A 23,440-nucleotide genomic window follows, 5' to 3' on the forward strand; every position below is an offset into this window, starting at 1 on the left:
ATAATCCGCCTGCATTATTGCTCAGTGGACATGTATCTATTGAATTTATATCTGTTCTGCTTCTTCAGATGGGGAAATAACAGCTAGTTTGGTTTGCTGCTGGGTCTGCTCTGGGGTTTGAAACTTTGTGTGTAGGGCTGGGTGGGGGGTTATGGCGTTTGGAAAAATTGGTTTAGCAACCCTAGTTGATGTACAGGTTGACTCTAGACTGTCGCTATTTTGTAGGAGGGATTCAGTCATGTGCAGGAAATTTAGATTTGCACAATTGAGGTGGATTAAAGTGCTGTGTTGCCCTACAGCAACAAATCCACTTAAAAACAACCCACTGACTTCTAACAGTTTGGAAAGCAATGGAGAAATGCATTGGAAAGTGTAGGATAACCACTGATGGACAGGAAGACAAATCAGAGCAAATGCACAAACAAATCAAAATAAATGGTCAATAAAGAGCTGGGCATCACATAACCTCCATGGAAGCTTAGTGCAAGTGAATCTGGAGGAAATATTAGTAAACAGCCCACGTGGAGGAGCCCACCATCTGGAAAAAGCAGCAAAGACAAATGGGCTTGCAACAAATGTGTGTTGAGTGCTGGTGTATTCCAGCCAACCCCATTAGACCAGGCATTCTCTCTCAACTTCCAGTCTCTCTTTTCAGAAGTTAGTACGGTGGTACTTCGGGTTACATACGCTTCAGGTTACACATATGCTTCAGGTTACACTCTGCTAACCCAGAAATATTACCTCGGGTTAAGAACTTTGCTTCAGGATGAGAACAGAAATCGTGCAGTAGTGGTGCAGCGGCAGCAGGAGGCCCCATTAGCTAAAGTGGTGCTTCAGGTTAAGAACAGACCTCCAGAACGAATTACGTTCTTAACCCGAGGTACCACTGTAGTAGTATTACATTTATATCCCACCTTTCCACCAATTAGCTCAAGGTGGCATACTCCATTTTACCCTCACAACACCCCTGTTTGGCTGAGAGGCAGCGATTGGTCTAAGGTCGTCCAGTGAGCTTCATAGCTGAGTGAGGATTTGAACTCTGGTCTCCCAAGTCCTAACCTGACACACTAACTGTTACAACACACATGCTGTGTATATCCCCTGCCGCCCATCACACTGGGTTACTTACCTGGCTACACTTGTCTGATTTCTACGGTCAATGTGTGTATTTATATCTCTTCCTCTCATTTGCGCCCACATAGAGAGCCAGGCTAACGGGGGTTGGGGGAGGGGACAGCTTTGTACGATCAAAAAATTGCCCATTGCCTCTGTGGTTTTTATCGACTCCCCTTGGAGTACAGCTGATAAAATATTGTTTTATGGATTAGGAGATGGACTGTGAATGAGCTAATAATGGACCCTCCTGATCAATGCTTCTCTCTAATGTACTCGAGAGTGGACAGCAAATCACCCACCCCCTTTAGGCCTTGGAACACCAGGCCATGCTCTCCTTCTCTCTCCCCGCCCCCCAAATCCTTATAACCTAAAAAATGCTGGAGAAGGCTAACGATCCATCAGGTCCAGCATCCTCCTTCTACAAACAACCAATCTCTGGGAAGCTCACAAAGCCGTGTGTAAAAGGCAATGGCCCTTCCCCATTGTTTGACTTCAGCAAGTTGTATTCTAGGTATACTGCCTCTTCACATGGAGGGTCCATGTAGTAAGAGAATAAGCAGAGCCCTGCAGGATGAGGCCAGAGGCCCATCTAGTCTAGTTTCCTGTTCGCTCAGTGGCCAGCCAGATGTCTCCGTGGGAAGCCCACAAGGAGGGCTTGACGACAGCAGCACTCTCCACATTTGTGATTCCCAGCAATGGTACATTTCCCAGCACCCTTAACATACTACAGTTCCCAGAATTCTTTGGGGGAAGCAATGTGCTTTAAGTCTCTGGTGTGGATGTGACCCAAGTCGAGGAAAATGCACTACAGGAAAGGAGCAGTGGAAAGGAAACTTGAAAGGAGCACTATTTCGAAACTGCAGTTACTATATCAGTCAGAACAGAGATTTCACAGGAGTGTTTTGCAGGGAAGAAGCCATATTTTAGTAGCAGAACATCTGATTTACATGCAGGAAGTCCCAGGTTCGATCTAGTTTAAAAGATGGGCGTGGTGTTGGGAAGGATGGCGTTAACAGGCAATGAGAAAGGCTGGTAACATCCACACCATCCATTTAAAGCAGCTGTATATCACTTTGACAGTCATGGCTTCCCTCAAAGAATTCTGGGAAGTGTAGTTTGTTAAGCAAATCTAAGAGCTGTTAGGAGACTCCTCACGGAGCTACAATTCCCAGTGCTCTTAACAAACTACATTTCCCAGCATTCTTTGCAAGACTGTTAAAATGGTACGCATGTACTTTGAATAGATGGTGTTGGATGTGACTAATTCTTTCTACTGGAGACCTGTTTCCAATCAAGGCAGGTAAGACTGTGCTGGGATGAACGAGTTTCCTGTCCTGATACAAGGTGTGTGCAGTGCTGCCCATATCTTTATGCCCAAGTCTGATTCTTACATTGACAAGGTGTGTTTTTTTTACATTCCTTTGCTAGTGGATGGCTGCATCCATCGTGCTGCGGGGCCTTTGCTCAAAGAGGAATGCCGGACCCTGAGTGGCTGTGAGACTGGAAAAGCCAAGATTAGCTGTGGATATCGCCTCCCAGCCAAATGTAAGTGTTGTTATTAGTGTTATTTTAAGTTTCATTGAAAAACTGAGCTTGTATATTTCTTATTGGATTAGGAGAGAATGCAATATAAAGTAAACCTGTATGTGACATTGGGAAATATTTCAACTAAATAACTTTTTTAAAAGTTTTTTTTTTGTACACATAATGTTTCTTCTCTGTAGGTTTACTAGCAATAACATTCACACACACACACATATCTCTGTCCTTAATAAGAAAGAAAGAAATGTGGCTTATAATTTATCCTTTTTTAACCGGAAAGCATGAGTTTGATCAGAAAACGTACTAAAAACAAAACAAAACAACTTATTAGTCACTTATTACTGAGAGGTTTCCAAGTGACTTACAACAAAATTTTAAAACGTAAATATAAATAGTGAATAACATTAACAATGTCACAGAAAACATTAACAAATTTATACAAATGCAAAAATAAGATGCACACATACCCAATAACAGACACAGAAAGCTTTGGCAACACACTAACAGAAAAAAAACTGCTCAATCCATCAAAAGCTTGGGGGGGGGGAGTAAATTTTTACCTAGCACTGAAAAGCTGTCAGAAACAGCAGTGTAGCTAGCTGCTTGGGCGCCCGGGGCGGTGCCCACTCCCCCAGCTATAACTCTGGTCATGAAGGCACCAGGCAAATTTCTCCAGGAATAGCATTGAATACATGGGGAGCCACCACTGAAAAGCCCCCCCTCACCTGTCACCACCCTCTGAGTCTCCCTCAATGGGGACCTGGAGAAGGGCTCCCATAGAAGAACTAAGAGTATGGGTGTGTTCATATCAGGAGAGGCATTCCAGAAGATACTGGGGTCCTGAATCGTAGAGAGCTTTACAGGTCAAAACCAGCGCTTTGAACCGGGCTCGGAAGCATACAGGCAGCCAATCTCTTGAACCCGGCCATAGTTGGGCAGCCACGTTCTGCGCTAATAGAAGCTTCCAGTCGGTGTACAAAGGCAGCCCCACCTGTCTTAATTATGCAACACAGGATTGGGGTGCGGGTGAGTGTGTCTGCTCCAAAGTCAGTGAAAATGGTGCGCCCCACGGCAGAGGGAGGTGGTGCTTGTTGTGACTGGTTGAGTGGAAACTAGGGAGCTGGAGCCGGTGACAGTCAAAGCCCCCATCTTCTTCCCTGTTGAGTTCTACAAGGAGCAATACTGAGACTAAGGAGACACTGGCTGAGGTTGATGGAGCAACATGCCATTTGCCCTAATGGATGACCTCCCATTGCCTGGTGTAATCCTTATTATTATTGGTATGAATTAGTCTCCAAAACCAACTTTGAATGTGCATTCCTTCTGCCTTCCCACACCCCCTCCAAAAATACCTGCTTCCCCCTCTCCCACTGCCTTTCCTTCTTATTTGCCTCTCTTCAGCCTACATTCCACCGCCCCGCCCCCCCAATATGCTTGTCTGTCTGAGAGGGAGTAGAGTCTGTTAATTAAAGCTGCTCTGGGACACAGTCTTTGCTCTCACACATTCAGACTGATAATTCGGCAGCAGAGGGTGCGTTGAGAGAACAATAACGTGCAAATGTGACACTTAGAGGAGCGGAGGGAAGGAGTGGGAGACACACCTTGCGCTCCTCAACAAGGGCTGATAAGATGCAGGAGGAGTAGCAGCGTGATACTTTTTGCTGGGGTGGGTGAGGGTCTAGGTCAGCGGCTCTTTTGTGTGCAACCTCCATTCAAATGTCACCATGCATGTGGGGAATCTTGTACCGGGCAAAGGTTTTAGCATCTTGAGAATCCTCAGCCAACCTGAGAGCTTCGGATGAAGGGCGGTATACAAATTTAATTAATAATAATAATAATAATAATAATAATAATAATAATATTGCTTTAAAAGAGCAATTTTTTAGACCTTATTGTCGCAAAGATAGACTTGGAGGTGTGCAAGCAATGGCTTGTTAAAAGGCACTGAAAGTGGGAGAGGTCTGCCCCCAATCCGAGACCAAGGCTGTGTACACATTAAAGCAGATTCAGAACATTCCTTCCTTCAAAGGATTCTGGCCATGGTAGTTTGCCCCTCACAGAGTTACAATTCCCAGGTGTACTTAACAAACTACAGTGCCCAGAATGCTTTTAGGAAACGAATGTATTTCGAATGTGCTTTGAATGTCCGGAGCGGTACCTATTTATCTACTTGCACTTTGCTGTGCTTTTGAACTGCTAGGTGGGCAGGAGCAGGGACCGAACAATGGGCACTCACCCCGTCGTGGGGATTCGAACTGCCGACCTTCTGATCGGCAAGCTCTAGGCTTAGTGGTTTAGACCACAGCGCCACCTGCGTCCCTCAATGTTATTTCCTGGTGGGGTTCAATTACATACTGGCAAAATTCAGGTTGTACAATTATAGCTAATTGGGACGTCTTGCACCACAAACCCAGTACCCAAAATGATCAGACTTTTTGCGATAAGGAAAGTAATGGGAAAATGCACTGGGGAAAGTATAGGATAACACTTGCTTTGACCTCCCCACAAACAAATCGGAATGAATTCTCATGAAATAGTCAAGGTCATCTAATCTCCCTCTAAGCAAATCTGGAGGAACACCAGATTAGTCTGGAAGTGCCCCCTGGTTTCACACCTGCTGCTTAAAGAGCTTTTTAGCCTTTTTGCTCCTCTTGATGTGTATTATTAACCCTTTACCCTCCATTCTTGTGTAGAGCTGCAAATAGCTCCTCAAATCTATGTGCATATGTTAACTTCTTCCAGTATGGAAACTTGGTGTGCAAACTTTGTCAGTTTCTAGTTCATTTTCTGTCCGGTTTTCCTTATTACAAAAGGTCTGATTTGTGGGGTTGGGGGAGTTGTTGTGCAAGATCACCAAGCCAACTTCAGCTGTGCAACCTGAATTTGTGTGCGGCTGAATCCCACCCCAAATACTAACAGTCTGGAAGTCCCCTGCGTATGTTTTTAGCTGGAGAAAGGCTGCCCAGGAGGCAGGGGGACTTTATCGTACCCTTTATATATAACTGAAGGGCTGTGGCCCTATCTGCAGTATACATTTAAAGCAGTATCATTCCTCAAAGATTCCTGGGAACTGTAGTTTATTAAGTGCCGTAAGAGTTCTTTGGAGGCTCCTATTCCCTATGCCAGGCATAGGCAAACTTGGCCCTCCAGATGTTTAGGGACTACAACTCCCATCATCCCTGACCACTGGTCCTGTTAGCTAGGGATGATGGGAGTTGTAGTCCCAAAACATCTGGAGGGCCGAGTTTGCCTATGGCTGCCCTATGCAGAGCTATAATTTTCAGAGTGGTTAACAGCCAATAACTCTGCCCAGGTATCTCTGGGAACTGCAGCTCTCAGGGGGAATAGGGATCTCCTTCCGGTTCTTTGCACTGTTAACAAACTACAGTTCCCAGGATTCTTTGGGGGAGGCGTGGCGATTTGAAGTGGTATGATACTGCTTTAAATGTATAGCGCAGATGGGGCTTATCCCATAGAAAAGGACAGGGTTTCAACCTGATTGACTTAAGTGACAGGTTGGTAGATTTCATCTGAACATCAGGAGCAACTTCTTAATGGAAGGAAACACGCAACCGTGAAACCAATTGCCTTGGCCAGGGGTGTGGAGTCAGTGTCCCTCCATGTGTTGCTGGATTCCAACTCCCATCATCCCTGACCATTGGCCATGCTGTCTGGTGCTGATGGGAGTTGGAGTCCCAACAATGTCTGCAGGGCCACAAATGCCCCAGCCCTAGCGTAGAGGGATAGTGGGCTCTGCCTCTCTAGAGGCCTCCAAGCAGATGATGCTATCATCTTCTGTGGAGGCTGTTGCCCTGAATCTTCCGCAGGAAGTTCAGCTGAACGGACTACAGAGCCTTCCCTGCCCCCCCCACTCCCCGCTATATGCTTCTGTTTTCTAGGCAGTCAGCGTGTGTGTGTGTTTGCATGTGCCTTTTCCCACTCTAGCTGGAGAGAGAGTGTGCTGACATTTAACACAGGAACAGCGTAACTTTCGAACTGTGGTAATGTGTGCATTAACCGAAGCGGGATAGGGAGGGGAGATTTCCGGAGTGATAATTAAAGTGCTTTAAAATGCATGTTTGATTTCTGCCTCACTGTGGCTCTCATTCCATTTGCAAATGCGGCCCCCACCATCTGGAGAGCTGAGTGGCTCCGGAGAATACAGAATCTGGCTGCTCCTCGCTTCCCTCGCTTGGGTTGCAGGCGACATTTATTGTTCTGCCTGAAGACCTTGGAACAGCATTGTGGCCTCACAGCAGCCCTGCGAAGTGGGTTAAGGATGGGAGAGGCCATGTTTTTCCAAGTCTAACAGGTGACAGTTCGTAAGAGAGATGAGAGTGGCTTGAGGGAGGCATTTGTCCCTTCTACTCAAGCAGACTTGGTAGGGTTTTTAAACCAATACCAAAAACCCACCCTACCTGTTTAACCAAAGATAGAAGTGGGGTGATGCAAAAACTTGCCATCCCTGCTTAATCAGAGGCACAAGCACTTTTAACCCTTCAGGATGTGACGGGGGGGACGGGGACAGGGAAGCCTATCATCTGCTTCCAACCATGGGGGGGAGGGAAGAGGAGACCGGGAAATACAGTTAAGTTTCATAAATAGTAATTTGTCATACCAAAACATCTAAATGTTACTGCAGAACCTCAGGCTTTTCTTCTAATAATTTCAGTAATCTGTAATATAAAACAGGCATGGGGAATCTCAGCCTCCAGGGGGTGAATATGCCTGCCCCCTACCCAGGACTTAAAAACTCCACCTGGGTCACATCCATGGGTTTAACCAGGGGGGCAGCTACCCCCCCATCAAGTAAATAATTAAAATAAAATAAAAATACTTAACTAAGTGGCCAATTGCATCACAGTTAAGTCAGGTCCCCCCCCACATAAAGCCTGCCCTCCCAATAAATCTTGGCTACCCCACCCATGGCGACATCCCTCACCAGCCTTGCTTTGCACCCTCTCTGAGAGTGTTTTCCTGGCTGGGATGTGTCCTTAAACTCTGAAAAAGCCTTTTGCTTGTCTGGATAGAGGACAGAGAGGGCTGTGTGAGTGAGTGTAAAAAAATACCCTACTGCACAAAGCTAATATTTATGTTCATTGCTCCACCAACCTTTGCCCTTTGCCTCCCCTCTGCTGGCATGTGGCCCTAAGGCTGAAAAGAAGTAGACAGGCAGACAAACAGACAGACAGACTTGTAGAGTTGGAAGGGACCACGAGGGTCATCTAGTCCAACCCCCTGCAGTGTTTTAAAATGCCCCTGCTGTGTCAAAGGATCTTTGTTATCTTCCTCCACACAACCTTCAGTCATCACCTGAAGTCCTGCTCTGAGCCTCATGAGCCACAGGTGGCAGTGACCAAGGCCAGAGGGCTTTTTCCGTAGTGGATGCCTCTTTACTGAAGCAGAAATAATACTGAAGCAGAAAAAAATAGAATCATAGAAATGTAGAGTTGGAAGGAACTCAAGGGTCATCTAGCCCCACCCCCCTGGGATGCAGAGATCACACTCAATGCAGGAGCAGTTAACTTGTGGACTTCTGTATGTGGTTAGACTCCAACTCCCGTCAGCTCCAACCATCATGGCCAATGGGTCAGGGATAATGGGAGCTGAAGTCCAGTGATATCTGGAGGGCACCCCATCTGCTATCCCAGTCATGACCCCAGAGTCCAGCAGTGATCAAGGCTGTGCTGGTCCAGGGGGGAGGTTACCGTGGGGCGAGGTCCAGGACCTGAGTTGAGGGTTGGCAGACAGTCCTCCACGGGCGAAGCGGGGTCCACAGCGAGAAGCCGGGCAAGGACAGGAACTCTGGGGGAACAGGACTGGATGCTGGCCAGAACAGCTCTTCAACGACGTTGCTCCCGCAACCTGGGACCGGGCTGACTGGCCTTTATCTTCTCTGAGGCCAGGGGCGGTCCCGGCCTCCAGGAGACCCGCCTCTCCTGGCCTTAAGGCGAGCACTCCTCCTGGGAGAAACCAGTTCCCTTCGCCTCTCTGCCCTGAGCCTCTGCAGTTCAGGAGAGGCTGAAGGGTTACTGGACCCAGGGAGAGACTCACCTGTAGGCACTGAGTCCTCAACCACCTCCGGAGCCAGAGTGGATTCACCTGGTGCCTGCTCCTGAGGATTCGGCACAGGTGCAGGCGCTTCAGAATCAAGGCCCTGCCCCAGCTCAGCCGGCCCTGGAGGCGGGGACTCCTGTGCAGGCTGGGATTCCTCCGGTTCAGCCTCTGAATCGGATTCCCAGGCCATCACAAAGGCTCTGCGTTGGAGGCTGTGGATTCTCCAGCGGAGGAACCCGATTCAAGGCCTGCCCCTGGAGATCAGTAGACCACCGAGCTTGAGGCTGACAGACAGGATCTGCCAGAGCAACCTCCCTATACCACTAGGGGATGTGGAGCCAGGACCTTCATAGGCACCTTCTCCCCCCACCCGAAGGAGCCAAAGGCACTGCACAGTACCTTGCTGGTTCAGTGGTACGGATCTCGCCAGGTGGGAGGTTTGGGGGTGGAGGAGGCACTCCAGTCTTCAAGTTAGTCCTCTAAGAATCAAAAGTTGTCTACAAGTGGGTGGAGCCTGGGAGAGGTAATCTGGAAGCAAGGGCTTGAAAGAATGCCTGCTCTCTCAATCTTTGTTGGAGCAACTTGTCCCCTTGGAGCTATCCATGGTCCTGCAACTCCTGGCTGTTGCCATCCATCTTTCCCCAAGGGATTTGGCATCAAAACAGGACGACCCCTGATTTATGTGCTGCCTAGCAGCTTACAAACCAAACTGCAAGCAAAAAGAAATACCAACGTGCCAAGTCAAACCATTGGTCCATTTAGTTCAGCATTGACTACATGAAGCAGCAACTGCTCTCCAGGGGACATTCCCAGTCCTGTCTGGAGATATTGGGTACTGAACTTGGTGCCTTCTTCAACCATAGCTGGCGCTCTCCCGTTGAGCAATGACAACTGCACCCAAATTCTCTCTCTTATTTACACTAGCCGTTCCAGTTTCAACAAATTATAAGAGGCAAGCCTTCGAGCAATCTCTCCTTTTAAAAAATTCCTCTGCTCAAAATCAGCCCTTCTTAATAATCTTTTTAAAAAAGAATTAAGTGAATGAGGCAGTGGCATATTAATCAAAGGCTCATAAATACAGCTCTTAGCTCATCAATCGCTAAGTGAGGAAACAGAGAATGGCTTAGCTTGTTGGAGAAACAGCAGATCCCAGATGAATGAATGACAGTGGCTGGGCTTACTTCATGTTTGCCTGATTTCTAAATTGATTAAATACTGCTGTAAATACCATCTGCCGTGAGCCACGAAGTAGCCATTTCCCTTCTCCCTAAGGAGGGAGGGCAGGCGCCTTTCCCTCTTCCTTTGGTCTCTTCTCTGCTGTCCAAACTGCACTTCATGCTTTGGTAAGTAGAAAGCCCTTTTGCAGAGAAGACGAGAAGTTCTCTATCCAAATATCGCCCCCATTCTCTAAACTCACCGGGAGGCAATCAGTAAGGATTGATAATGGTTTTCAAGTCTCTTAAGCTTCTCATTTTTCTGTTCAGAAAGTCGCATCCATCTAAGTTCTGCTGAGAGCAGACCCATTGAAACTAATGAACCTAAGTTAGCCATGTCTTTTACTATAAAAGTAAGATCCATCCTCTCTCTACATATGTGAATAAAAAGAAGCTACTACCATCTTGTCCCTTACGAGAGCCTCAGGGCCCTTCCAGACGGGTGGGTTTTTTGGCAGGCGTATTCTGCAACAGGTTCCTGACGCAATATCAACGTATTTGTGGTAGAATTATACTAGACCATTTCCAGAACGGCGTCCAAGCACTGAGCCACTGGTATATCACAAGTGGATTCTTTATTATTGCAAGCGGGCCCTAAATCAACAGCTTTGGGGTTTTTCAAACATTGGTAAAGGATATTTTACCTGTCCCACCCAGACTGAATATTGGAGTGAATTGCTGCTGCTCTTGGAGGGGCAAGAACTTTGCTCCCCCCCCCACCACGAGGGTCTCTCTGCCTCAACAGCTGGGCCCATGTGGGGCGTGCCAGGAATGCTGAGCTCGGGGAGAGTGTGTCTGGCACACGTCCGTATCCCCTGCCCTCCCCTCCAGATGTGGTATTCGAGTCACATCCTAAGCAGGTGGTTAGTATTCAGCACAGGCAGTTTCCTCCAACAGTAGCTTCAAGAAGTCGCCGCGGCTGCCTTGTGGGCAAGGGAAAGAGCGATACTGAGGGGCTGGGGGCTGGAGGGGGGAATCATCAGGATGTCTCTCCAAACTGGAAATCACTCCTCAGGTGGTGACTGCTTCAGGATTGTACCAGAACTGCTAAATAGAAGGCTTGCAAACCCTGAGGTTGACAGAAATACAAATTTCCCTCCCTCTCTGCCTCTCAAGCTACTTACTTAAGTGGGCACACACACCTGTATGAAACAGCCCCTTGTGGACTGAGTGGCCATAGAATGGGGAGTTACTGAGGGGGTTGAGGAGTAGGAAGAAAGCAGGGGAAAGGAAAGGAATCCACATCCACACCATACATTTAAAGTGCATGGTTTCCCCCAGAGAATCTTGGGATCATAGTTTGGCAAGGGTGCTGCAAATTGTAGCTCTGCTAGGGCTACAGCTCGCAGGATTCTTTGGGGTGGGGGAACCGTGACTGTCAAAGTGGCATAAATGTGCTTTAAATATATGGTATGGATGTGGCAACAGCAATGTTTCTTTGACTGTTTCAAGTTCCTCTTGTCCAGTGATCAGAATTTCAGATTCCTGAAAGGTGTTTGGTGTGTGTTTTTTTAACAATTGCCACCTATCTGACTCATCCTGCAGCCCTCTGGGGTGAGCTTAAACTCTTTCGTTTTCCCAGGCAAAATGAACTTTCCCCCCACCTACAAAACTCCCCATTCTATGGCCACTCAGTCCACATGGGGCTGTTTCATACAGGTGTGTGTGTCCACTTAGGTAAGTAGCTAGAGAGGCAGGTTGGGAGGGAAGTTTTTATTTCTGTAAACCTCACGGTTTGCAAGCCTTCTATTTAGCAGTTTGGGTACAATCCTGAAGCAGTCACCACCTGAGAAGTGATTTCCAGTTTGGAGAGACATCCTGATGATTCCTTGATTGTGTATGACCACCCTGATACCATCGTGGGCACAAATCACCATGAATGCAAAATAAAAAGGACGTCTGGAGGGGCCCTCTGTCATACTTTCTGGTGCCAACCCTGCCAGGCTCTGGCAAATGTCAACCTCTCCCCTCACATGGTGTGACCAAAGTGACCTCTGGAGGGGCAGACCAGCCACAGGTTGGTGGAGCCACTACCCCTGGCGTGGACTGGAACAATGGGGACACCCAGCCTGCCACTTCCTCCCCCTATGGGGCCTAGCTCACAGGCATAGCCAAACTGTGTGTTCAGGGGCTGTCGTTTATCATGCCAATATTATAGACTCAGACAGCAAATGCAAAGCGCTATTGATTGGGCTGTCACAGGAGACGGACGGCACGGGGCAGGCGTCAATAAGAGCTGCAGGATGCCAGGGCCCGGTCCCTCGGTAAATCACATCCACAGGAGTCGATTCTTCCCCCTGCCTGGCGCTAATAGAGAAACCACCTCTTTAACGGCAAATGCCAGCTGCCTCTAAATCATCCAGCAGAGGGCAGGGATGGAGGCGCGTCCACTATCGACAGCCCGCAAGAAAATCGGACACGGAGCAGTGATAATGGCCAGCCTGGCAGCCATAAATCACCCGGACAGAGAGCAGTCGGGCAGCTCAGTTTTGCCATGTAGTAGCAACATAAACACAAACTTTGGGTGAGGTTGTTGTTGTTGCTTTAAACTATCCCGGTGGCCTTCAGGATTGCCCCCTGTTCTCTTGGGCTAACTGTCCCTTCTTGTAGTTAACGTATTTACAAGACGATGACGCAGATTCGTCACAATGCATTTCAGTCACTCTTTTGTACTCAGTTGGATCCAGTGGTTTTTATCTACTTGACACATATGCATGTTTTGGAAGGGCATTAGAATTACTGAGCAACACTGGGCACTTTCCACTAGTCCTACTTACTTTTTAAAACTTTTTTTAAAAAAGCATTTTGATGCATTTATACTGCCATGAACTACATTACAACTTTCTGACAAATGTGAAACTCTCTTGGATACTTAAGTTCCCATCTGCATGTTAGTCTAGACCTGTAGTCTTCAACTTTTTCACATCTAGAATCAAGCATGCATTTGGGGACACATTTCTTAATTAATTAATTTTTTTTACCATATATTTATCTGGTGGTAGTGTTGCTATTGCAACTTACCTTAGATGAAGCTGTGACCCAGTTGTAGGTTATGTGACCCACCCTCTGAAGTCCAGAGGTCTAGAGGAAGTGGCTAGGGAGGAGGCTTTTTCTCTTTACAAAATACTGAAAGTTGGAGGCCCCCCAACACAGCTGAAGGTTGGAAGATTTGGGACAGACAATTAAGTCCTTCACACAGTGCATAGTTAAACTGCAGTGGACACTCGGGTTGTGAACGTGATCCATGCGGGATGCGCATTCACAACCCACAGCGTTTGCAACCCGTGTTTGCACACCTGCGGGTTGCGATCCGGCGCTTCTGTGCATCCGCAAAGCGCGATTTAGCACTTCTACGCATGCACCACCGCCAAAACCCGGAAGTAACCCATTCTGGTACTTCAGGGTTTCGGCAGTCCGTAACCCGAAAAAACGCAACCTGAAGTGGCTGTAACCCGAGGTATGACTATGGCCTTTATTCCTGCAAGCTGTGCAAGGCTTTAAAGAAAAGGCAAATTCATGGAGGATAAAGCTACCAATGTGTGAGGAGTCTCTACAGTCATACCTTATGTTGCGTTCCGCTCTTGTTATGGACTTTCAGCTTACGAACGTGGCAAACCTGAAAGTGTTTACTTCTGGGTTCGCTGTCCACGCATGTGCAGAAGCGATCTGCGCACTTTGCACACACACAGAAGCACTTCATCGTGCCGCGCACATGTGCAGAAGAGGCGCTCTAGTTGTGGACTTTTCGGGGTGCAAAAGGCACCCTGAAACGGATTAAGTTTGCAACTAGAGGTACCACTGTACTTACATTCAGGCATTTCCTGAGTTAAAGCAACACATGGGAGGGGGAGGAGTTGAATATACACCCGTATACATCCCCCTTTTCACAGGTCTGCTGTGGGGACCCTTCTCTGCTCCCAAAGGCTCCCTGCAAGTTTTAGAATCCCTCTTTTTTTAATTCCGGGTAGACCAGGCTACCTGCTGCAGGCAGTCACTCTCCGACTCCTCACAGTGACCGGTGGGATGGAGCTTGTCCCCACTTTCCCCCCTTGCATGTTGCTCTAACCCAGAAGATGAACACTTGAATACAGCTGAGGGAGATGCACTCTGCATGTGCTCAGAGGCAGTTTCATCTAATTTGTAACGTTGCCACTTTTGACTTTTCTTTTGTTATACGGATTGTTGGTTAAATACCCCGGAATCGCTGGCTGATTGGAGCTTGTGGTTGCTAGAGAGATGGGAATCTTTGCGCTTTTAAATGAGGTGCCCATCGGAGCCTGGGGACACTTCCCCACACACATGTCAACTAAAGGAGGGCTTGTGCACACACATGTGTGTGTTCTGTGTCAGGGATGGGAAACTTGTGACCTCCAGGTGTAGCAGGATTCCCAACTCCCATGAGCCTCAGGCAGCATGGCCAGGAGTGAGGAAGGGTGGGAGTTGAAGTGTGGCAACATCTGGAGGGCCAGAGGTTCACCATCCCTGTTGTAAGTGTACCTTTGTAAACAAAGCAAACATTAGAAATATGCCATATAGGTCTCCAGTACCATCTCAACCAAATAAAACCAAAAGCTGATAGGAAAGTGCTGCCCCTGGAATTTCTCACCGCGCTTGCAGTGGAGACTAGACCTCAGTCTGACCCCAGCCACCTCTGCCTGCCTGCCTGCCTGCCCTTTTTCTTACAGCCAGTACAGCGCATGGCCCTGGCTGCCAGCTTCCTCCTCCTGCATCTCAGTTTTGCCCCTTGTAGAACTCAGCAGGGAGGAGGAGGAGGAGGATGGGGACAAAATTCGAGTTGGTTGGCTCTGGCTTCCAGCATCTCTGGCTTCACCTACTGCCTGGGCTTCCTGCCGTCCTCCCAACCATTCCCAGCAGGCACCAGGTGCTGCCACCACACTCAAGGAAGTGAGGAAAACACCGTTGTATCATTTCCCTAATGCCAGGATGGATGGGGACTTTCTCTCCCCTCTTTCTCTCTGCTTATTCTGTGGGGTGAGGAATTCACACTCTGCACTCACTCAGAGGGGCTGTCATTTATTCTTACTTGGCATGTTTCTTGGCTAAACCCTGGGACTGAAAACACAGTGGGGATGAAGTAAGCCCCAATTTTGCTCCCTAAATCTTGTATATTTTTTGGATACCGAGGCAGGTCCCTTCTCCGTCTGAAGCATTAAGAGGGTTAATTTTAACTCGCTGCTAGATCTGTTTCGTAGCTGCATTTGTGCCTTCCTGGGGGCCCTTGTATTTCCACCTACCTGCCTAGTAATTGAATTTCACGCCAGGCTGGGTGCCCGCCTCTGACTAACATTTTGGCTGCGAATTTCTTTTCTCCCTTTCTCCCTCTCTTCCTGCAAGACAGCAATTTCTTTTTCTCTTTTGTTTTTGCTTCCATCTTGTGCTCTTCTGTGGAAGGCAGCGCCGCGTTGTTGGCAACAGCAATCTGCGTGATTAAATCGATTCGCTTGCAAAAGGCAGATCAACATGAGAGATTTTTTAATTGGGATTTCCTTCCTTCCTTCCTTAAATCATAGTCCTCCAAGGGCAATAAGCATAGTCGAGGGTGTCATTCTGAACATTTCTCTCTCTCCATTTGGGGGCTGCCTCGATGTCACGTTCTCTCGAGGGGAGAATAAATACCGTGCTGAAAAGAATGGAGAGGTCATCGAGTCCAACTTTATCTGTACAAAATATGTCCACGCTAACAGCCATGGCTACTCACTGTGGCGGTCGTGACAAGAGCAGTGGAAGTGGAATTAAAACTGAGATTCCACACAAGTGCTTGATATTTGGGGGGCCTCCAAGCTTTTGGGGTCAGTGAGCACATTTTTGGTGGTGTCTGTCTCAGAACGGCTGCTGTGGGGTGCGTGGCATAATGCGAAATGCCTGCTATGGAGGCGGGAGCCAGAGAATTGGTGTGACACAAAATGGCTGCCGCGTGTGAAAAAGCAGAAACAGAGCCAAGGCCGCAAAATAGTACTGGTGTGACCCCACCCCACCCCGTCAGCCTCCCACTGATGTGAAGAAAAACATATAACCCACTGCTCACAGGCAGAAGCTCTTTGCACCTCTCCTCTGTTCAGAATGGGTGGGTGTCAAATCCTGGCATCCCATGAAATATGGGCAGGTATGTGTGTGTGCAGTGTAGGAGAGGCTGCCCCAGGGCAGGCAGGAGCTGAGCAGGAAGAGCAAGTGGCCCTTTGTGGATTGTAGATTTTTGAGAGGATATTTACTGCTATATTTGGTGGACATCGTAAGAGGTGCTGGCAGGCACACTGGCGCCCATGGGTTCCGCGTTGGGGACTTGTGTCATGGCTGAGATGGTTATATAACATTTGCTTATAAGTTCCTTCAGCAAAGGAGATTTCCAGTGTTAATTAAATCTTCCCTGACCCGCCCCCCAGGAGCCCCCACTTTCCCACTTAATCCCAGAGCTTGATCCCGCTCTCACTTTCCTCCCATATTATAATCACTCGCTCCTTGCCTGTCTTACTTTTTGGAGTCCGCATCGTTGCGATCTGGACCTGCTCCCATAACTGGAAGAAGCGGGGTGGGGGAGCTTTTTACAAGCAACTTCCCATAGGAAAATAGTGCCTGAGCAGCAAGTCTTGCAGATCCTTGAAATAGTGTGGAAGCACCTAGACAATCAGGGCACAGTTATTTGCTGCAATTTGCAGATAGTGGTTAACTCCAGACTGATGCCCAGAATCAGTCCCTAGCAAGACCTTCAAAAATTTCCACCCCAAAACAGACTTATTAGAAAAACTAACCAATAAACTGAAACTGACATAGGGACAAATAGCAGAAGACGCCTTCAACCCAGTATGGTTCCCCTTTATCACATATGCAGCCCAACAAGACAACAAGAATCTGCCGACAGCATACGAATCAATCTGGCTAACCTGATCCAAAAACACACGCCCCACTCACACATGAAAACAAATCTCACTACAGCGAACCAAAGACAACCAACCACACCCTAGGCCACCCCCAACCTCTCTCACCACCAAGGAAATATAACAAGCGAATAGTAAGAGAACCCACACAAAAACTGACACAAAACCCCACACATACACTAAGTAGAAGAATAGAATCACTGCCACCCGACCCCACCCTACTCTCCCTCCCCTTTCCCCCTCTTTTCTTCCTAACCTAACACTGTATATAACACTGATGTCTCACAACAAATGAAACTGATCAGTAGAAAACGCAATTTGAAAAAAGAGACGATGCACGTATTTTTGTAAACTAAGAAATCTTTAATAAAAATATATTAAAAAAAAAATCCAGCCCACCTTTTTACTCTGATGGGTGTCCTGGACCAGCCAAAATTCACCCAGGTTGCTTTTAACTCATCACACTGCTGCTGCTCCTGCGTATCTGTCCAGGGAGAGAGGCCACTAGCCAATATGCCACGTTGGCAACGGGGGGGGACTGAGTGGAAGCAGGAGGCCGCTTGTCTTTCCTTGGCTTAAAGCAGAATCAGGGAACCATGAGAATGGTCATTTGGTTTCTGTGCTGCGTTGGAAGAAGAGGACTTTCCGTCAGCAGAGAAAAGCTGTCTCCGCTCTCCCCCTTTGCCTCTCTCTTCTTCCCCTTCCATCCCCTAGCCTTGCTCTTTCTTTCCCCTACCCATTAACCTTTTTCTCCTCGCTCTCAGCCTCACCATTCATTTCCCCTCCATCCCTTAACTTTTCTGTCTTGCCCCCATCCCTACCACCTAAACTTGCTTTTTCTTAAACCCTCTGTGGTCACTTCCAGGCATCCTGCTACTTGCGCACCCATCCTGATGGGTTGGGTTGGGTTGTGTCAAGGCACATTTCCCCATCACTTTCCAGTCTTCGCTTCTCAAGATCTCTAAATCAACTTTCATTGCACAACCTGAATTTGTCTGTGTGTGATGGTCAGTGGTTCCCAATTAGCTGTGGGCCCTCTTTTCAAAAGCCGATCCATGGACCCCCTACTTTTGAAAACGTTGATAACTTTGTGGTAGTTTTTGTTATGTGAACCTTCCAATGTGTCCCAGCGCAAAACGGGTGTAGTCTTCCGGGCTGTGCTCCTGTGTTAGTCACCTGATCTGTGTGAGAGCACAACCCCCCAACATGGGATGTTTCGGACAGTTAATGGTATGTGCCACAGACCCTCTGGGTGGGTTTTGCAGCCCCCCTGGGGTCTGCCAACCACCAATTGGGGACCGCTGGGCTGGGTGAACCTTGGGCCATTAACTGAGATTTCTTTGATGAGGTGATAGCCCTACTTTCTAACCACACTAGCTAATGGAACCTTCAGCTCCAGGAACACTGCACTTGTGAATCTCAGATGATGCAGTTGTTGTTGTTGTTGTTGTTGTTGTTGTACATCATTATAAATCTATTTATACGCCTCCTTTTCCCCTGATGGGACTCCAGGTGGCTTACAGATTAAAAAGAAAGAAAAAAGAACTGCTATTTTATTTTATTTTTAGAAAAAGCTACCATTAAAAATCAATTAAACAATTGCTAGAATTAAAACTATATACATATATAAAATATGTTAAAGCACATAAGCAATAAAAACAGCACAGCACACCACAGCACCAGTGTCCAAAAGCACAACAGTCTTTTGGAAGACATCTCCCCCTGCCTGTCTTTTGGGCTTTCTGGAAGCTCCTGGCTGAGGCTGGTGTCCAAAACAGGATGCTGGACTAAACTGCCTTTGGTTCCCTCTCCGTTTTTTCTGCCTGAGGTAACCCCACTCTACCCCATGATAGGGCTGGACCTACAGGGGGAAATGACCATTCATGCTGGGCATGTGGGGTGAGGAGGGCCGCAAACACCCTGTGGCCCCAGGGTGGGGGTTGAGCTGATGTCCCTCAATGCAGGTTACCAGAGAAGCTGATTTATCGCCGGCATCTCCATGGAGTCTGCACGGGCAATTTGTCTTTATTATCAGGGGCAATGCTGGTGTGTCAGTGGGAGATTTGCATTTTGATTGCATTTCCCCAGACAGGACGCAGAACCTCCTCTTGCTTCCATGCTCAGGCAAAGAGGAGCCCAAGGAAAGGACAGAATCCCAGGACTGTGCTTTTCCTTCCTTTTTTCTTTTGCCTGGGACCAGCTGTTGTTCCATTAGTGGGTACTGGGTCATTATTGCTATTTTTTTAAAAAAAATTAACTGTGTTTTTCATTTGAATTTTTGAATTTTTGTGTTTTTAGGGTTTTTTATTGTTGTTTTCCATTGGTTTTGACATAAATTGCTTTGAGTTACCTTTGTAAGAAAAGCAGCTGACAAATACAACAAACAAAACAGAGCCATGTACGTCTCCCATCATCCCATGCTGATTGAGCCTGATGGGAGTTGGAGCCCAACAACATTTTGACAGCAACCACCCTGTGACTGAAGTTCCTTCCCCAGTCCTGCCGCTGTGAATCCTTTGCCCCTCTAAAGCTTGAATCCATGGCTTTCTTCAGCAGTGGTGGATATGCTCTCTTGGGTATCAATTTCCCTTTCCAAACAGATGTCCCTGACATGGGGAGTGGTAGATAAGGGAAGCCACAAAAGGCCAACCTCAAATCCTGAAACATGGGGATTAACTCCCGTGTTTACTGGGGTAAAAAATCAGAGCACATTGCTTCTAAATCTTCAGCCCAGGAGCCGGGCTGTAAGCACAGCAGCAAACCTGCGAGCCACCTCTGGGCACTGCAAGGAAGCCAGGCCACCTTCCTTGGGTCAGTAAATCACTCACAGAGCTAAGGCTGCATGTGGCCACTCAAGAAGCTGAAGCAGCAGTTGGCCAGCAGCATTTGAGTGCTGAAAGATGGAGTGCCTAGGCAGGACTCCTGGGTCCTTTGGGCGAGGGCTGGTAGCTTGACAACATCACACACACACACATGCACAAAGTCTGGTTTACTTATGCTGCAATAAACATCACCTGCTAGATTTCACAACCACTGCTTTGGCTTGAAATTTCTTTTCTGGATAGCACTCTTCAAATCACTGCAAGGTAGCCCCGCAGAAGAGGGCAAAGGCTCATTCTCTGCTGCTGCCTCAGAGGACAAGACTAGTTTTCAAGGGCTTAAGTGACAGAAGGGCAGATGGGTGTTCAAGGTTAGGAGAAAATTCTGGATGGCTAGAGTACTTAAAACAGTGGTAGCAATGGCCCAGAACAGCGGGTGAAGACCCTTAAGCAGAGGCCGGACAGTCACTTGTGGGGATGCTGTGGATCTGGATTTCCTGCAGCAAGGGGGGGGGGGGCAGACCAGATCACCTCACAAGATCAATTCTGCGGCTTCACTACCAAAATTTAGCAGGGGAAAATGTGCAGGTGACAGGAGCAAGCCAACAATAAATCATACCCTGAAAGTTGGTGTTAACTCTTTATTAGCAAGAACACGATCTGCGCAGACTTGGCAGAGTGTCTGGCCTAATGAGCACAGCAGTTCATCCCCGGTGGGTCTTGTCCCATGGATCAGTTGCCAAGACTGAAAGCCCCTGCCTCACCATAGCCGTCCAAGTCCCCTCCTCTCCAAGACTTTTTCCAAACAATTGGAGACTGTGCCTGTGTGAAGCCAACCTCTCCTCTGCCCTTTTCATGCCTCTTCTGGTTTTGGGAAACCAGCAGGGAGGGACACATGTTGCAGCAGAAGGGGGAGACACCTCTGTCTCTTCACCTCCCTCCTCCCCTGCTTCAGCTTCTTCCTCTGACGCTGGCCTTCTCTCTGCCACAGACTCCCCCTGCTCACTAAGCCCTGTTACCTCTCCAGCTTCCGACACCTCCTCTTCCCTGTCCTCTTCCTCTGACCACTCATCATCATACCACCTGCCAAGTTGCTTAGCAAGGGCAAAGCTTGTTAAGATGCACAGACCTGTTTCCCCCCAACTGGGGCGTATGTGAGCAATTAAGACTGGGAAACTGGTGCAAGGGATCCAAGTTGCCCCTGCCCCACTCATGGCTGCTCAGAAAGGGAAAACAGTGAATGCACTGAGAGGTCTGGTCATGTCATATCCTGTACCAGTTTCACCCTAAGAAGTCAACTTGCTCCCGCCTCCTGGTGGCTGATTGACACGTGTGCTGGCACTCCATCTATTTTTTGTGGGTTTGTGGTTTTTTTGGCAAATTCTGTTTTAATTTTATCAGAATTAAATGTTTACTAATTGATAGCACATGTAATCATTTTGATTTGTTAAAACGCAGTGTTTTTTACACTGAGACACACATACACACACCTCTGTGCCGGCTGACGCCACTGAGACTTTACTACCGCAGCAGGGCAGGTGGTGGCAGTTGTGAGGTCAACCGTCCTTTAAGGAGAAAGCTTTTTAATCTGCAAAATTGAATTGCTTATTTGTTTTAATCATTTGAGCTGATTTTAATGGAGCTGGGTGTCGGTGCCTGTATGTGTGTTCCTGTGCATTGTGCATTATCCTTGCCCTTTAAATTGGACAACACTACTGAGAATTTGTACGGAAAGAAAATTGTAAATGTATCCCTCATAAAAGAGGCTAAGTAGACCCTGAATAGTTTTTTGTAGTTATCCAGTGGTGGGGTGCCCCCATGTATGCTACTTTACGTAGGACAGCCTTCCACTTGATGAAGTCCTATCAGTTTGAAGGGCTATAAATACTAGTAGTAGTAGTAGTAGTAGTAGTAATTCACAAGTGGCCGCTTGTTTGTGGTGGAGTTCCTGGGCAAAATACATTTTTGTGGAGGCCTTGCCTCCTCCAGTCTGATCACCTCCAGCTGTTTTTGCACTCCCATCAGCCTCAGCCAGCATGACCAATGGTCAGGGGCGTTGGCAGCTGGAGTCCAGCGACATCTGCAGGGCAACAGGTTGGGGAAGGGTGGCTTGCGCATTCCCCCTCCTGCCTCTGAGTCCACTTCTCATGCGTGGCTGGAAGAAGAGAACAGGCAAGGGGATGTGAACAGGTGGCGGAGGGGTGGGCAGGGGCCTGTCAGGGGCGGCAGCTGTGCTTTCTCTTATTGCTGGCTTGGAGAAGATAGCAACAAGCAGGCAGTGAGGAGCAGCAGGGCCCAGGGGTTCTCTGCTGGTTGGCAGTGGGCTTGACAGATGCCTGGCTGTGCTGATCCCTGCAAAACAAAGCAAAATTGGAGGGAGCATGATGAAGGCAGTGTTTTAGCAGGGGCTGGAAGATTACCTTCCAGTGCTTGCACACTCCTCTCTACAAAATGACTCCTTCTCCATGAGCTCAAACACTGGACACTCATAGCAGGGCAAGGGCAGGCTCAGATGAAGTCCTACCTCACATAAATCACACACACACAAATACAAATACGAAAAGCAGTCTTCCAACCTTAGTGGGCAATGATTGCTGGCTCAACAGCACCCCCTGCTGACCATAGCTACTCTTCCTGATTTGTACGCTTGGATCCTGAATTTTACGTAGCAGGCAGAACAACTTGATTCAGCTGAAAATGAAGAGGGAGGAGGCCTCTGGTATTCTTGGCAGGCCTGAGCCCCCAGACCTCCTCACTCCACTCATCTTCCTGCTCCCTTAACTACCATCTACAAATTCACCATTGCCTCCTCCTGCAGGAGACGCTGAGGCCAATAAATATGCGCCTGGTATTTTAATATTTGCACACTTCCTCCTTTATTTAACTAAACCCAGCTGTTGGCTGAGCTTTGACTCACCCCACTCGATTCAGAAACTAATTCATTGGGTCCAGCTCACCTTCAGTCTCTTTCCCCCTGGTAAATAAGTCACTGTCCCTTGTTTATCTCCGCATTTGCCTTGGCGACTGGTGCCTTGTTAAAACATTGGTATGTTTTGCTGCAAACATCATCACTCTTTGGGGTTCCACTCTCTCCCAGGGATCACTAGCAGATTTTAGAGTAGGGTGCACAGGGACACCGGGGGCCCAATTGGATACTTACCATAAGGCTGGCTGAATGTCCTCAACTGGATAGCTCAGTTGGTTAGAGCGTGGTGCTGATAATGCCAAGGTTGCAGGTTCAATCCCCATCTGGGACAGCTGCATATTTCTGCATCGCAGGGGGTTGGACTTGATGATCCTCAGGGTCCCTTCCAACTCTCTGATTCTGTTCTGTTCCGGATGCGTAGTAGGTGCCACTGCAGCGGCAGAGGCAGGAGTATGCGGCAGGGGTATCCTTACACCACTGGGCGCTTGGCAGACGCTTTGTGCCAAATGCAAGGCGCCAGCTTGGGACTCAACACCCACACCCCTCCCAATACCAACCCAAGCCCTGTGTCCCAAGACCTTCAGAGACTTCTCTCCTCTGCATTCCTATTGGCAGCAAACATGCTGTGTGTGTAGATTGAGGAAAGAGGCTGCTGTGTGGTGGCCCCTGCTTCTGGGATGACCTCACCTTGGAGCACCTCTGACACAGACACTTCTATCGTTCTGGTGACTCGTAAAGACCTGCTGGCTTGCCCGGGTACTAAAGCATCCCTGCTTGAGAGCGAGTAACTCACTCTGTAGTTTTTTAGGTTGCTTTTGTAGTTTTAATGTATCTTTATTTGTAAATACAAGTGTAATGCATTTTAGCTGCTTT

General features: G+C 48.0%; 1 protein-coding gene across 3 annotated transcripts in view; it reads left to right on the forward strand.

The window, feature by feature from the left end:
- Window positions 1-23,440, forward strand: part of MACROD1 (mono-ADP ribosylhydrolase 1) — a 311,747-nt gene that overhangs the window by 281,721 nt on the left and 6,586 nt on the right. For all 3 annotated transcript variants that reach the window (XM_081843022.1, XM_081843020.1, XM_081843021.1), the window contains one exon: window positions 2,545-2,661. In XM_081843022.1, the coding sequence (XP_081699148.1) occupies window positions 2,545-2,661 (117 nt within the window). The remainder of the gene's footprint in view (window positions 1-2,544; window positions 2,662-23,440) is intronic.

The sequence above is a fragment of the Podarcis erhardii genome, assembly GCF_964252035.2.
Source record: "Podarcis erhardii genome assembly, chromosome: 15".
In the NCBI taxonomy this organism is placed as follows: domain Eukaryota; kingdom Metazoa; phylum Chordata; class Lepidosauria; order Squamata; family Lacertidae; genus Podarcis; species Podarcis erhardii.